Source organism: Gavia stellata, chromosome 2 (assembly GCF_030936135.1).
Source record: "Gavia stellata isolate bGavSte3 chromosome 2, bGavSte3.hap2, whole genome shotgun sequence".
NCBI classification, from domain to species: domain Eukaryota; kingdom Metazoa; phylum Chordata; class Aves; order Gaviiformes; family Gaviidae; genus Gavia; species Gavia stellata.
The window spans coordinates 110,214,618-110,231,753 of record NC_082595.1 but is presented as its reverse complement, the minus strand read 5'-3'; the positions used below and the strand labels follow the sequence as shown (position 1 = coordinate 110,231,753).

The 17,136-nt window shown below is 42.5% G+C and overlaps 1 protein-coding gene across 1 annotated transcript in view; it reads right to left on the bottom strand.

Annotated features, from left to right (window-relative positions):
* PINX1 (PIN2 (TERF1) interacting telomerase inhibitor 1) overlaps nucleotides 1-15,427 on the bottom strand; it is a 63,104-nt gene extending 47,677 nt beyond the window's left edge. Inside the window, exons 1-6 of the mRNA XM_059834673.1 lie at nucleotides 15,409-15,427; nucleotides 10,209-10,318; nucleotides 7,810-7,902; nucleotides 6,987-7,065; nucleotides 3,214-3,306; nucleotides 440-516 (exon numbers count right to left, since the gene is read on the bottom strand). Coding sequence (XP_059690656.1) covers nucleotides 440-516; nucleotides 3,214-3,306; nucleotides 6,987-7,065; nucleotides 7,810-7,902; nucleotides 10,209-10,318; nucleotides 15,409-15,427 — 471 coding nt within the window. The remainder of the gene's footprint in view (nucleotides 1-439; nucleotides 517-3,213; nucleotides 3,307-6,986; nucleotides 7,066-7,809; nucleotides 7,903-10,208; nucleotides 10,319-15,408) is intronic.
* Nucleotides 15,428-17,136: the final 1,709 nt, after the last annotated feature.

The following is a 17,136-nucleotide window of genomic DNA, read 5'->3' as shown; positions in this document are numbered from 1 at the left end:
AAGCCTTTGCAGCTGCTCAGCCCTTCCCAATTCTTGTGAAAGTAAGGGCACTTTGCTGAGACTGGCCAGTTGCTGCTGAATGTCAAATTTTTCTTTTGGATATTTATGGAACTTTCAGATCAAGCAAAACTTACCTACTTTGCAATGTATATTGCCTAACAAGTGTAAAAGTAAAAAAAATGAAGATTCGTAATTAACTCCAAAGAAGTTACATCACAATAATTCATAAAAATATGTATTAAATTCACTCGTAATGGTTCAGAGCACAGCCCTTCACCTGCAGCCTTCACATAGAAAGAACAGTAATTTCACAGGCAGAAGACCCCTTGCTTTTGATGAGCATGTGGTAATCTCATTAGCAGAAAGACATTTAAATATGGTTTTGTTGTAAGGGAAAAAGACGTAAGGAAACAAGAGAAAGGTGAAGCCTCTTGTTTACCTGTGTCTTCGTACTCTTCTGTCGCTTCCCAAATATGCAGGACAGGTCATCTTCACTGCGCGAAGAGAGGTCCTTACCTGAAAGGGGTAAGGGGAGGAAAAAAAAACCCACAACCTTCATATCTGATGATGACAGGCACATTTTGATAACACAAACTGTGACCCACGGAGGTCGAGAAATTGTTTTTGGAGGTGAAAAAAAAAATCAGGAGGAGAGCGTTAAAGACACTAAATGAAGGCTGACCATGGCTCCCACATACGCTAGGAAATGTGTGTGTAGAGGGACAGGCTGGTAGGGAGACAACCACAGCCTGCTGGTGCATGCCCACAGGGAAACATATAACAACAGCTTGTTTCCCCCCACCTGACGCTGCAATTGTCATAGCAAGATGAAGGAAGCAGCCTGCACTATGCTAAAGGGAAAGAAGAGTTGCAACCCCTTACACAGAAGAAAAGTTCAAGGAGAAGCTGCACATCTTGGGATTCTCACGAGAATTTCCCATCTCTGACAGAATTGGGGAGTTACAGCTTCTCCATACAGTGAAAAAAAAAAATAAATCCATCTTTACTCAGTGGGGGCTTTTCTTTGATTCATGCAATTGCTTCTGAAAAGCAAAACCTCTACCTCTGCAACACTCTGGATTATTCCAACTTAAAACAATTTCAAGGGCAAAGCAAGGATTTATCTGAGTTCCAGTAGGACCATTATTCCCATCTGACTGTTGTGTGGCTAGCTGAATGTCCGACATGGAGCAGGGAGGGAAAAGCAAAAGAGCGTGATGTGATATTCTGAGATACCAGCAAAAGTTTAGCCAATTCCCCAGTGCAGAAGCCTTTGAGTTGTCCACAGCTTGCCTCAGAAAACTCTTTAAAAAAAATAGTCAGCAAAAGTTAAAGAAACAAAATTAGTCCAGATAGGCCAACTTATTAGGAGTCTGTTGGGGTCTTATGCCACTTGACTGATTCCAAAATCACTGACCTCAAAATGAAACTAAGCACTTGTAATGGACAAAAAATTAAATAATCTGACTATTCCACCTGTTTCTTCTTCTCAGGATCCGCAACTGCCCACAGAGGGTAAGCAGACCCATCAACCTAGAGGAGAACTTGTTACCCAACTTTCTGGTGTCCCACTGCGCAGCCTCTAGATATCCTTTCCCAAGCATGCTGGATGAGACTGGTGGCTGTTTGCAGCTTTATCCAAGGCTTGGACTTAGATTCCTGCTGCTCCTCCTCTAAGCCTAGGCTTTCTTTCCATGCCTTCTCACCCCCGCCAAACGTATCCCCCCATCTTTTTGCATTCTCTAATAGAAAACCAACTTAGCTGACAGTCCAAATCTTTTGCAGCATCACAGTGGAACAGCTACTAGAAAAGCAATTCAAATCACTGTCTTAATCACATATTGGTGTGTATTTCCCAGATCCATGTGCAGCTGCTATGTGTGGTGCCTATGCCCCTCCAGCAGTGAGGCTACAAAATAGCACCAGAAACGGAAGCTGCATTTTCTACCGTTGCTGCTCCCTTCTCCCGCTTTTGTGTGAGCTCCTCTTGTTTAGTCTAAAAGGAAGCAGGATCGGACTTGAACAACAAGGGCCACAACAACATTAGCCTTTCTCAAATAACTTTTCCTCTTTCCCTGAAAAAGGACAACTTCCCTGTTTTAGACTACAGAGGGTACAATCAAACAGGGGCCTACCTTATAGAAACACTGCAGCCAAATAAATAAGGGATATTGTTAATATGAAAGCCTTGCTCCATATTTTCCATCCTCAAAAGACTCTTCTTTTTTTCTCTATATTTAGTAAAAGGTTAAATTGATAGCAAAATAAATCCTCTTCGCTACTACCTCAAACAGGCCACGGCCTCTGTACTTGTAAGCCCTGAACGAATTTAATTGTTTAATGTCGTAAAGTGGCAGGGTCATGTTAACACATTTGACTTCTAGGCTGAATTATTTAATCAAAAACCCCAAACCCCAATATCAGAATTTGGCCTCTATTCAGCCGTCAATTACTTCTGTTTTAGCGAGGCATTTGTTACCAGGAAACATTACATAGAGCTTTAAGTTTAATAAATTAGCCATTAGTGGAAACTGATCCTACCTATACATTGAAACACATATATAAACACACCATGTGCACAGGGGTGTGTGAAACCAACAGAGAAATAGAGCAAGGGGTTGAACAATGGTCAAGAGTCAAAACCAAGGATGGCTAAAATAACGTTATCACTCCAAGAAAGAAAGAAATTACTAAACTCCACAAGCTCTCGATATAGTTTTTCTGGCCACCAACCACTGTCCTAATTTATCCAATAAAGTACCTGGTAAATGTAAGAGAGCTTTCCTCTTCCTGCATTCAGGTTTAATCTGATCACTGATCTTATCCACATGATCTCTGAGCAGGGGTTATTGGAGATTGCAGAGGATAGTGCCGTGCAGATGCCCAAATAACTCTGTTATCACCTTTGCATCCCCCATCCCCTGCCCACACACAGATCATTCAGAATATTCACTGCTCCTTTATTCAGCTGATGGTTCCTTCAGACAGAAATTGTTTTATTCACAATAGCAGCCTAAAGCCATTCAAAATTGTCCAAAATAAAGATAAGCAGCGTATTATAGCTTTAAGTAAGTTGCTGCAGGGGGTAGTTCTAAACCAAGATTTTACTTGCCAAATTTAGACCCCATAAGGCAACAGATCACCTTGACACGTTGGGGTTTTTCTTTTTTCTAATCTTGGCTAGAGCTTATGAAACAACAAAATTCCTCTTACCTTTTGCAAACTTCATATAATGGACACGTTTCCTGGAAGATTTGGATTTTTCTTCAAGACTGAATGTCTTCTTCTGATTATTCACTGAGGAGTCTAAAAAAAAAAAAAAAAAAAAGACCCAAACACGTTCCAACCCTACCACAGGCACTCTAAACCACCAAATTCAAGCATCACCGTATTTAACTTTATCTCTCAAAACCAAGTCTCAACAACATGTCACAATATATTACTGAAGAAAACATAGTAAGTTTTGTCTGAGACATGTTACTGCTTGATTTTTTTTTGCCACATCCCCTTCCCTTCCCATTTCCAACCTAATGTAATTTGCAAAGGCAGATACAGGTACTCCAGGTCAAAGGCAAAGTCTAATTTAACACCATTTCTATGATAAGAAAAGAATAATAGGTCAGGGTTTATTGTGCTGTTTGTTACAAAATATCTCCAGTGCCAGAGTCTGTGAAAGATGTAAGAAATAGTACAAAATACTGAACCTGGCTGGGTAGAAAGAAAACAGGAAAAAAAAATATCACACAGACAGGCTTTCCACTTCTAACACTAAACAAAGTACCTCTGTCTGGACATACATCTGTGTAAGGAAATTAAACGGTGGCAGAGGTTTTCTGTCCCTGAGGCTGGCTAGAATAAACTGACACATCCATATTATCTAATTTTCCTAGCTTCCAGAAGTGGGGCTGCATCTAAACTGTCCACTGGGAATGGTCTCTGGGGTTGGCTAAGTCCCGAATTCACTCACGAGTTGCTTGGGAGAATGTTCGCTTGTGCGGGTCAAAACTATGTGAAGGATTAGTCTAACGATTTAACAGTGGAGATACCAAGTTCCTGTGCTGTGGCAGGTTATTTTACTGATACAGATGTACTCTTTGCATCCACGGAGTTTGTTAATTTACAAGAAATTCTCAGAAGGAGGTAACCTGCTGTCTGGTTAATAATTACTTTATTAGTCCTGTTCTGAAAAGAAATAGGCATCACAGGATTCTCTGCTCTGGAACTCTAGAAAAGGCTACTCCGGTGAGATTTTTTTTTTTTTGCCTCCCAGTGGCAACTGGGATGGGTAGGGAAATCAACCCATACCCTGAGGGCCAAGTTGAGTCACCTTTTTCATATGATCCCGTCCCTGAAAGCTCTGCAGACCAAGCTTTTCTGACATTGGAATTACAGCACTTCACTGTTTGATAGGTAGTGACACCTGATGACAGAGTCATTGACCTAAAAACGAAATCTGCAGCCTGCAGTGGGGGAGCTGACTACCAGAAAGCAGTCTGAGATCTACTCTTCCATTTACACACTAAGCCCTAATGAGAAGAGGAAGGACTAACAAACCCAGTTTTAGACAGGGTTTGCAGTCACCTTGAAAATCCTTAATAAAAAGGGTCTATGGGGAAAGAAACCATCACAACTAAAATGTCCTGACCAGAGATGAGGCACTTCGAGTCTGCTCTCCGATCCGGTTGTACCAAAGGGAACATTACACAGCAAAGAATTTCACGCAGGAAGCAAAGGGCTTCCTCCTCCACTTTATTCTTACAGTGAAAGGGGCAGCAGCACCGCCTTGTGCCTTCAAGGAGGAATTTCACTACTGAAACATGCTGGCACTTGCAATGGACAGGTAGGCACATTCCTGCGTCTTCTAGTGACTGGTAAATCCTCTGAGAAACTGAGCAAGCAAGCACTGCAGGAATATTAATGTGCTTTTTAAAGCAATTTAGTCATAGCAATAAAGCCACGTGTCCTTTCTATAGCAATTCTGACACAGATGGATATTCCAAAGCACCTTACAGACATGGCCAGCATGTTGTTGCCCCATTTTACGAACAGGAAAGGGACACAGGCATCATGGCTTAGTAGCCCAGCAAAAGACCCAGGAATCAAAACTCCTCACTAGATGCTCAGCTAGAAAAAAAGAGAAGAAAGCTAAAACGATGCAGATCAAGGGTATCTGAATGTTGGCATACTAACCACCACGGGGCCCTTCCTTCCCGATCTCTAATTGCAATCCAACTCTGGCAACTACACCAGTTATTTAAGAACAATGAAGTTTTTCAGCTGACTTTTAATGCAATTTGAAACTGGATGATGGCCAGTAATGTAACATTTGATCCTGTAGCACAGCTGCAGGCAGAGTTATCTGGATGAGTTTTGCCAGCTTAAACAATTGCCAAAAAAACAAGTTTCAGAGCAATGCTTGCAGTCTGCAAATCACCAAATGTGATTCTGACCGAGAATTTTCAATATGCACCCAAATTTCTCCTCGGTGATTGAAAACTCTTGTCCCAGCTCCTAGAAAGATCAAGGATAAATAACTGAGTAAAACAGGGAGAAATTCGGCTTTCAGGGGCCACTTTGCATCAGTACAGATGACCCAGGGAATACTGCACAGACTTAGGAACAAGACAGCCTTGCTCAATGAACCTGCCTCTGTGCTGACTCATTGTGTCCTTGGGCAAGTCATTTCAGCTCTCTGCTCATCAGCTTGCAGGTTTCCCACCAGTTACACCTAACTGATCTTCCCATGGCTCAAGTTGGAACTTGGGTAGGATTTAGTTATAAAGGTAAAAAGGAACTTTTGGAATTTCCCTACGATATGCTATTCTACCTCTTGAGGACTTTAACTACAGCACCTAGCACTGTGTGGCCTCAGACCATGATTAGGGCTCCAATGCACAAGGATAACTTACACAGGAATTAAAAAAAATGCATCAGGTCAAGAATTTTAATCATAGTTTTCTAAGATTAGAAACCAAGTTTGATCCTTCTTGCTAGCTGATTTTCCTCCTCTTTCTACTCTTCCTGTCCTAGAAAATCTTCTGTGCTCAAACATTAAGAATGAATGAATGAACAGCTGCTAATTCACTATGCTGGCAATTCTGCCACTAGCAGCAGGTGGACAGGCTGCTGTGTCCAAACAGAAGCCCTTGATTTAACGACACTCCACAGAGAGTTGTTTCGATATATGATCAGAGTATATATTTGAGTCTAACTAAAGGAGAGATGATAAACCATTTGATGTGTACAGTTCTTTTTGTAAGCTCACACCCACCAGTTTTGCATAACTTCATTTTTACAAACCAAGGTCAAACTATAAAAAGCTTTTAAAAATTAAAAGACTTTATAAATAGCCCTTTTGGGAAAGTTGTGTAGTTTCCCCACTTGCGTGCTCTACATCAGGGCTACCAAAATCACACTATACCACACTCAAAACAGAGATGCATAACTCTGAGTCAAAAGCTAAGAAGCAGCTCTCTGAGGACAGGAAAAGTAGGTATTTAAGAAACCATCAGAGCATGGAAGCCAGGTGTGACAGTTCATTAGTAAAAGGAAGGCAAACACATGGCAATGGTGAGTGATTGTGTTGTGACCCTTAATGCTGGCTCTGGCTGCTTTACAAAGAAAGAAGCACTGCTGTTGTACATCCCAGCAAAAGGTCCCCCATGTTGTGGTCCAGGATAAACCAAACAGGTTCAAAATCTTATGTTTGCTTTCCCCAACAAAAAGCCTTTAATAGAGGCCTGAAAGCAAAAGCAATCCACCAAGATCTACACATCCAAGCAAACAAACTTGAGCATGGTCATGGATGGCAACATGTCCTTTGGCTCCCACTGATTTTGGGGGAGAAAGGGAAGAAAGGGGAGTTGTCAACCTCAGCAAGGAGACTATCAGCAGCCCAGAGGACTGAGCCTCAGCTAGCCTTTTAAGACAAAGAATGGAAATTCTGCTAAGCTTCCAGCATCTGATTGAGCAAAGCATGAACCTACCTGTTTCACCCTGTCCATGGCAATCATTCAGTTCAGCCAGAAGCTGGTTGAAGTCATCCTGATGAGCAATCCAGTTGTCCTGTAAATATCACCCACATGAATACAAGGCAAAAGTTTTCAGAACTAACAGAAGCTTTGCTAAAAGAGATACTAAGACTCCGCACTCTAAGAAATAACTTAATTGCATATACTCAATCCTTGTTGGTGGGAGGGACCCTTAGAAGCTCCACAAGTGGCAATGCTAACAACAGCTCGCTACAGTCACTGCAAAGTGTAGAAGTGATGAGGGTTGTGTTTGTAAATCCTTAAACAATACTGAGCCGCTGTTGGCTCTACGTGTCCCCTGCCTGCGCAAGATGTTTTCAAAAGTAGGCAGGAAATACTAGTGTGATTTTTTTCCAGCAACAAAGTTATTTAAGATGTTGATTATGAGACAAGCACCTTTAGGATCCCATTTTGCTCTGCCTATCTACCTGAACTCCAGTCAGAAAGGTGACTGTATCAGGAAGAGGGACAGAAGGTATAAAGCTAAGCTGGGCAGAAGACACAGGGAGGAAGCAAGTATTTCAGTGATTTGCTTGGAAGCAAAAAAACCTCTCTGAACAGCCTGCTCCCAGAATTCACTGTAACCCTTCCAAGCAGGTACTACTCCTAAAACACCCAACAAAGCCAAACTAAACTCCAGGTCAAGAGTTTCTGCAGAGACATTCGCATAGGTACATGCTGCCACCAGATGTGACTAGAGATTTCACTAACGTCCCATTACAAAGATTGTGCTTTAGCTGAAACGAGAACCATTTCCTTACCTGGGTCTAGTGCTCACCTCATAATTGATGGTTGCTCCTAACCCCAGCGTGTTGTTTTTCACCTGAACCTTGATATGTTCTGTATTTCCTTGTTCCTGAGCCCCAAGACCCTAATGAGGATTTAAGGGTAAAACTGTAAGGATTTTACAGCAGTGACTAAGTAACTATGGCTTTTGTACTGTAAGACAGTTTGCAATGAAATACAGCAAGAAACCACAACTTTCTATTTACTTGCTTGCCTGTGACTGAATTCATTCACAGGTGTTAGCACACATGAGTTACTAAGTTTTTTTAACTTACTACTTAAGCCTCCAGCAAAGTATTAAACCACCACTAAAATAGCAACAACGTTAAGTAGTTGGGTGATTAATCAGGAAGCCACCTGACATTCCTAGGCAAGTACAAAGTGTTTACAATTTTAAAACAAGACACTACATAAAGAGAACATGCCTCTCACCAAAAATACCTCCGCCATTGGGAAGGCAGCTGCGTGACGGCTCTAAGACAGATGCCACATAGAATGTACAACACAGAATGAAGTTATATGGGAGGGAAGCGGGGAGGATCAGACTGAAGCTAGCAGGACATTAAGAACTTCTTCCATCTCATTCACATTCATAATTCGATGAAGATATTGGAGCAAACAAACGATAGGTTTGTCTGTCCTAAAACCCGTAATCATTCAAATCTGGGAAGCAATCTTTAGGCCCAGTATTATCTATCTTAATTGTACAATCAGGGGGAAAAAAAAGACAAAGCATGCGGTTTAAAACTTTATTCCTGGTACCCACCCGCATTTTCCCTTATCTGTCACCAGTAACAAATCATCAGCTACATGTATGTCTATAATAAACACGTATGTGGTGGAGAGAAGCCCTGTGGATAGATCCTGGGCATATCTAATATTTGAAGCAATGAGGCATATTTGAAAAAGGCTGGTGCTATTACAAAAATAGTAGAGTTTATTTGGTCACTGGGGTGGAAAATTTGCCTTGAAACTTCTGCTAACCAAAAAGTATGGAAGCAAGCAGGCTATACATCTTGCCGTGACCCAATTCCAATACAACTAGTAACAGAACTAGTGTAAGCAGCTTAATTTCACTGCACAGATGGGGTTTTGCCCATTAATTTGATCAAGCTAAGGTTCCCTTTGAGTTTGTAGTGGAATGGAGGCATAAATCCTTCTTGTACAGCTGTAACTGTTGTAAAGGAAGATCCGGTAGCTCACGTAAGAAACTTATTGTTGTGAAGAAAACGGGGGGAGTATAGTGTGACAGACAGAAAACAAAGTGAGACCTTCTTTTCACACCCTGACACAAACAGTGTTCCTAATGGCAAAGGTGTTATCCATGGTCAGAGGAGCTGGCTGCCTAAAATACAATCAGAACATTTAACAGCATTTTTTCTGCTCTGGTTTACATATCTATTTGAATCTACACACATAAAATACCTATGCATACAATTTACATAAAAAGACAGTACTCAAGCTCCATACTTTTAACAGTCTGGTCTAAAGCCTAGTGTTTAGACAATGCCCGTTCCTTGAGCTCAGCAACCTTTCAATCAGGTACCACTGCTTGTTTGTGAAATTTGAGGCAGTCAGAAGCCAGATTTATATGTACTAACCATAAGCCAACTGATGGAACAATAAGCTATACTGAGAAATCCAAGAGCAGGCTTATTTTTCTAAGTTTAAACGCATTCACAGAATTGAGAATGGTCCTAATTTTATTCCTCTTAAAAAAGGCTGGGATAGGAAATCTAGGAGAAGAATTAAATAACTATCATGGGGGGTTTGCGTGCATCCATTTCATTAAACACGCTGACATGCGGGCCCAAATCTCAGCTTTGCTGAGGCACCTTTGTGGAAGTTAAAATGCTTTTAAGAGGCAGCTGAGATGTCCACAGCTCTCTGCACTGACCTAGAGATTATTCTTAGCACCAGAAAGCAGTCACCTCACCCCAAAGGTACAGGCTGGAGCTGGGAAGGAATACAGCTCACATAACACTGCATTTTGGCCATTCAGGGAACAGATCAGAAGTAACCTTTAAAAACAGGCAAAAGATTAAAGCAGGTCCTGGAGTTGTTTTAAACAGTACCAAAAGCCACAGAGAGAACTGAGGGCATAAAGGCAACTTAAAGCCCTTAACCATCACCTAATTTAATGTGTCAACTCCTGCTCTTACTTGGGGACATTACCTTGTCAAAGAGAGGGGAGAAAAACTGGAAAGCAGGACAGGTACAAGCAAGCAAGTACCTTTGTAACAAACTGTAGAAATCTAACTTTGCTCAAATTCTCCGTGCATTTAAGAGAATAAACCAAATAGAAGGAACATGGCTGTTCTAAGCACTGAGGTCAAGAGACCCACAGCAGTCTTCCACCTTTCACCTAGACAGCTCTCCTTTAGATCATACCTTTCCTTTGGACCAGCCCATCTTTTCCAGCATCTTCTGGCCAAATTTGGATTCATCTTTACTCCAAGCGCTATTTCGTGGATCCACTGACCACTTCTGCCTTCTACGGGCTAGAGCAGGAAGGAAAAATTCAAACAGGCTCTATTTACATTTCCACAGCGTTCTTAGTATTTTATCAATTCAAGAAAAGCTCTTCATTGCAAAAAAACAGAACCTGTGCCAGATCAAAGACATTCTGGGGGTTTAATTTTAGTAAACCTTACATTGCAAAAAAAGTCCAGTGAAAATTGTAATTATTAATGTGAAGAACACCAAAATAAAATTGCTACGGAAGTTGTCATCCCTAAGGATGGGCTGCAATTCAGGGAAGGCTTTAAGGATTACTATTTAGGTGTACAGGCCTAAATTCCATATTTATTCCAACTTTGTTTTACATCTGGCTTCAACATGAAAACTATAGGGGATAAGATTTCAGTGCTGGCTTTCCCAGTTCTGGACAATATCCACTGGCCAGTCTTCCTTTTAATCAGAACATAGAAGTTTTAATATTTGCCTTCATAACAAAAGCCAAGTGAAAAATCACATAAGTGACCAGAAAAACTGAACTACAGAACACAAACCAGTGGGATTTCAGCATTTGGATTTGCCACAAATGGTTTATTCGGAAAATGAATAGTCACCGGAAATTATTGCAGGTGTTAAGAGATCCAAACAAGAATCAAGGCTCCTTTGTCCTATGTAGACTACTAAAGAAACTACAGTCCCCCAGGCCCACATGCGTGCGCTTGCCTCTATCATCAGGAATAGCTTCATTGAAATCAAGGAGGAAAAGCTAGCACTGTTAACCAGTCACTTTAAGTGTGCACCTAAACATACGCAGGAAGACAACCTAAATAAACAAGACAAACAAAGAATGGGAGACAGGAAGATTACAAACTTCATTAAACACGATGGGAAATGGGAGATCAAAAATGACCGATTAACCCAAGGCCATACAATGTCAGTGAGAAGCCAGGTCCACTGAGGCACTTTCAACATAATCAGGAAGTCATCTTCCCCTAAAATGCAATGCTTAGGATTTGGGCCAGAGAGACAGAATATTACAGGGATGGTTGATTCATTTTTTGCCCAGTTTTGTTTCGTTCTTAAAGAAGAACTAATGCTGTCAGAATGCATGATGGTGGCTGTTTTTAACATACTTCCGAAGCTTTGAAGCTCAAAATAGGTGCTGCGTGGCAGCCCCATAAAAAGTAACAGCCTGATAAAGAATTTCATAAAACCCCAAACAGTCCATAAAAAAGATTTTACAGTAGGTGAAATGACTGAGTATTGTGCGAGGAATCCACACAGCACTCGCTTGGCTCACTTCTCTATAGGAAAACAACAACTTACTTCCTACACGCAGCCTTCAGAGAAGCATCTACTACAAGCCCTGCCTGTGCTGCTAACAAAAGGTGGCAAAGGGCCACTGGGGACTGTGATTTTAAACGCCCGAGCAAAATTAGAGTTTCCTGCTGCCCCACTGAGAACAAAACCTCTGGTGCCCTTAGCAGTGTGGCTAACTTCACTCATTTATTGCAGTTTTTGAAGCACTGACCTAGGAATTTGGGACTATTAATGTGCTTTGTCATCTTCCCTCACCCAAGATGCGAATGATCTCTAAGGACCCAAGTTTCCAGTGGTCTGTGGGGGGAATGAATTAAAAGGCTATCAAGCTGGCAGCAAAAGCTAAGTCCTATAAAAAGCAGGAACACCTTGGCTGTTGCTTTTGTCCATAGCTGACAGTGAAACAAACAACATAAAGGACAATAAAAAGAAGCAATTTAATAGAGGTTATGCTGCCCAGCTGAGCAGCAGCCCTCCTTTTCAAGCATACTTCTTAATTTGTTCCTCTGTTTAAAAATCTCCTGATTAACATCAACTTTCCCTCACTCAGTCACCAAAAACTAACTGTTCAATACCTTTTTTAAAATCTAACTATAACAACATTTTAAGTATGCCCATATTCTGTTATGCTCTCTGAAACTAGTTCCCCAGGTGGTGACTTGGTAAATCGCAAGAAATTAAATTCAATGCAATTCTTACAGTTGTAAAGCCACTGTATGTATCTAAGGATTTGTCTACACAGTAAAGGTAATCCATGTCAACTGAATGTGTGAATTTAAATTAACTTCCAAATTGAGTTGTTTGATGTAGTTCAACTAATCCACTTTAAAAGTTAATTTCTATTAATTTTCCTCTGTAGAGAAGCCCTAAGATGTTTTACTCCCAGGAGGACAAAACCCAGGGCACCCAATACAGACATGTCTCAAGCATGAAATTTTAAGAGACCTTCCCTTTTCCAGCACTTTTAATCCAAGTATTTCAAACCTCATAACCACCGTTATGAGATTAATCCTCACATTTCTGCCAGGTTAACACATTCTCATTTTCAAATATGGTAAGCCAGATGCAGGAAAATAAGGAAACTTGCTTCCCTCTTTAGAGAAGTATTTAAGAAAGCCAGGAACAACTTCATGCTGCATACAGCAACCATAACATCATCTCTCCTCTCCAAACAAACAACAACAAAGCCTGTTTAGTCAACAATTTATCAGAAATGTTTGTTCACCGATGTCTTAAGAGCAAGAAAGGAAACACAATACTATCTTCCACCTAAAAAATTTAGCTCAGAAGTTAACACCAATCTTCTGGGCTGCTCATAAAATGATGCTAGAGATAGTAATGCAACTCTGGGCAAGCAGCACCATCCAGTGGAGAAAAGCATCATTTCTTTAGATACTTCACTCAGACATTCTACGATTTGAAAAGGATCAATCGCTAAACCCTTTTACCAAGACCTGCTATGTGCCCATATATGGTGATAACATGGAAAATAATAAACAGGTTAAATTTCTCCAGTGAATGGAAAAAAAATACACTGCCCACAGAAGGGATTAATTCCAAGCTATGAAACCCATCATTAACATATACATTTTTTTCCTGATAAGCATTAGTAAGATAGACAGTTAATCAAAGTTTATTAAAAGCTAAAAAGAGTTAAAAATAAGTGAAAAATAAAAGCTTTGGCCATTTCTGCCATTGATAAGTTTTTTTTAAATTCACACTACACAAGCACAGAATGATTGAGTTTGTCCTTTTTCAGTTTGGTTCACAGCATCACAAAACTTGGAAGGACTTCTCAAGATCATCTACTTCAACCCCCTGCTTAACCAGGTTGTCCAGCACCGCGTCCAGTCCGGTTCTGAATATCTCCATAGACTGATACTCCACAGCCTCCCTGAGCAATTTGTTCCAGTGCTTGGCTGCCCTCACAGTAAAAAAAAAAAAGATGGAATTTCTTGGGTTTCGATTTGCACTCACCGCTTCTTGTCCTGTCACTGGGTACTGCTGAGAAATTACTTTAACTCCCTGAAATGCATGTACTTTCACAGCTGTAGTAAAACTAATTAATCCCCCCAACTTTTTTTTTTAGGATGAATATTAATAGAAGCATCAGAACTTGATCTGGAACTGCAAACAAAAATGCATGTGTGTAACACAGCTTCACAATTTTAACTACAACTGAAGGTGATGAACAAAGGCTTACAACTCTGCAAAGGTCACTCTCAGCAACTAGATTCATTTTTTAAGGCATTTGATTTTAGAATTCACTACATACAAAAGCTATATTAACACACTGGCCCAGGTTGCCCAGAGAGGTGGTAGATGCCCCACCCCTGGAAACATTCAAGGCCAGGGCAGATGGGGCTCTAAGCAACCTGGTCTGGTTGACGATATCCCCGCTCATTGCAGGGGGGTTGGACCAGATGACCTCTAAAGGTCCCTTCCAACCCAAACTATTCTACGATTATTGATATGGGCAGTGTCCAATTAAAATGATTAACAAATTTTGGAAAAAAGGTACCAAAGTTTACATCTAAAATAATTAAGACAACTACATATGTAAGTGCAATTTTGTTTTCCTCAAGTCACACCTGTATTTTCCACTGGAAACCATATTTTCTAATTAGTCATTATACTTAGGTCCATCTTTCCTGCAGTCAAGCAAACAAATTCATTAGACCTTGTGCTCTCATGTTAACAGTGTCCTGACACCAGTAAGCTTACCGAAACCAGCTGAGGACATTAACAATACTCAGACAGAACTATATTAGTCCTGTTAGATAAAAATGAGAAGTTTAGTCTTTCTACTCATATACAGTTTTGTATTTACTAGAAAAGGCTACTTTACAGAAATGCATCTTTAACTTGGAAAAGAAAGCAGGAAAAGTTTTTAGTTCTCACTTTGCCAGCCCTGAGACAGTTCTGTTTCCTGAACCGAAGAGCTTTACCAGCGAGTTATCAGTCAGGATATTCATCCAATGTTTTGATCAATTCTTTTAGATATGGGGAGCCCAAGTTCTCAATCACCTCAGAGGTAAGAGTGAAGCTCAGTTTGATTCCAACATCAGGAACAGGTTAAACAAAATTATCAGGCTGCATATAATAAAACCTTCAAAAATTATTCACTCAGCAACACCCTTACACAAAAAGCGTAAGACAACCACATGGCCTTACCCTGAGTTCTCCCCTTGAGTTCAGTGGATTTACTTGCCTTTTCTGAAGCGCCTGCCTAAGATCCCTTACATCCCACTCTCACCTTTCCCAACCCAGGATTTAGCTAATCACCGAAGCTCCCTGTACAGACAAGAAGGCGAGCTAAGCTCAAATACTAACCCTGGGTGCGGTCCTGAGACCAATGCCTACGTACAGACGGCTCCGCTGAGCCCTGCTTGGCTACCACACAGCAGCCGGCAGCCCAGCACAGCCCCGGCCCCAAGGCTTGAGGGTGTCTGCCCTCCAACACACCGCCGCACATGGCACCGAGGCGTTGAAAGGAAATGCAGACCCTAAAAGCGTCTGAGAGACATCTCCACCGATCTTGTACGCGTCTCTCCCCAGGCCGGGAAGCGACAGAACCCTGCAAACCCGTACCCAGCCACCGCGGGGCCTGGGGGGACCAGCCCGCCTCCAGCCCGCCACCCTCGGGAAGGACCGCGCGGCCCCCCCGCATCAGCCAGGGCGGTAGGGCCTGGGGTAGCGCCCAAGCCACCCCCCAGGATAACGGCTCTTCCCCCGACCCCTCCGCTCCGTCGCTCTCAGGGGATCGCCCCGAGCCCGGCCGGCGCGGTTCCTCCCCGCGGGGAACGGCACTCACGCTCCGCCAGCATCGCCATCTTGGGGGCCTTCCTGCCTCCGCGGCGCGTGGCGAGGAAACGCCACCGTGCCCCCACCCCTGAGGGGGACTTTTGTGACCTTGGGCGCAGAAGAAGGTGGCAAAAGAAAAGCCTGATTGAAAAGTCTCGAAGCAGGAGAGCGCAGCGGGCGCTCCAGGGCAAATAGAGGCTGTAAACCTCCTAAAATTCTATTTAAGATCTTAAAAGCCGTGTTGGGTTGTAGATGGGCTGGTTTCACGCGTTTCCCGGTGGATATTGGACAGGCACTTTTGCCGGCGGCGAAGGGGAGCGGCAGCGGCCTCTGTTTCCACGGAGAGCGCAGGCCGCTACCGGCGGTGCGCGGCGGCTTCTCCCGGGCGGCTCAGGGCTTCCTCGGAGCTGTTAAAGCCGCTGAAGCCGCTACTAAAGCCGCTGCGAGCGGGTGGTAGGGCTCCTTAGGCGTTTAACCGTCCTCACAGGCGGAGCTCGGGGTGTTTCACGGTCTCCACAGATGGAGCCCGTTGTGAGGGGACTCTTGGGGGGGAATGGGATGAACTGCGCTCGCCGTCGCCTCGGGTCGTGTGGTTAAAAATAACGGGGCAGGGGCGGTCTGAGTCCTCGGCGGGGGCATGAATGTCCTTGAACTTACCCAAATCCGTGCCTGTTGTGGGAAGGAAGAGTGGTGGGCAGCGGAGGGACCTCACATGCCTCGTGCACCATCCTCTGCCAGGCCTCGGGTAACGCAGCTGAACTGGTCGTGATCGTGTCCCAGGACGGCTTTTGGTAGAATTAATTAAAAATGTTCAACAGCAGTGGCTTGAAGCCTTCTCAAGCTAACTACACCTTTATTCTCCTTTTCAAGATTTTTAAAAATTCTGTGATGAATGCAGATCTTCCTGTAATACCAGCTCAGTGCTTCTTGTCTTGCCCACCTTAGATGTGGAAGAAAATTACTCTTTCTGCAACAGAATTCATGTATTTGAAGACTGAACACGGCCCCTCTTTGATGTTTATTTGCTGAATCAAACCACCCCTATTTAGCAGTCTTTTCTTGTAGATCACATTTTAGAGCCTTTGGTCATTCATGCTTACCGGTTTTCAGCCGCTCTTCATTGGTTTGAAGTATCACATCCAAAACAAGGCACACGTGATGCTGCTGAGTTCTTCAAAGCACTTAACTGGAATTGTAGGCTCTGTCTCCTCTCTGGCTGTGTTTTGCATCTGAATGTAATATTTTGTTCTCTAACCTCACTACCCCTTTCAGAGAAGTGCTACATAGGGGTTTTATAGTCTGTGTTCGTGCACTGTGTTAACCCTGTCTTTTGCCCTTACTGAATCAATAATTACTTTTGTGTTTCCATTTTGTTGTGTTGCTCCGAACTGCAGACCTTCAGCGTCTCTGCTGTCTCTTTCCCAGCTTGGAGTCACCTGCAAATGTCATGAGTGTACTATATACCGTAAGTCATGTCATTAATGGGAGTATTGAGGCCTACCAGGATCAGAACAGGTTGCCCACCACTCTTTCTTCATCCATCCTCCCATTTGGATGACAACTGGATTACAGCTCCCCCAGTTCAGCTTTTCAAACTGCTCTGATTCTGTGCTTTTGATTTAGATTACATTTCCCTATTTGCTTATGAGAACACTGTGCAAGACAGTTCCTAAAGACTTTATAGACAAAGAAAACAGAAATTATAACCGTGTCTTTTCTTCTGTAAGACCCATTCTGT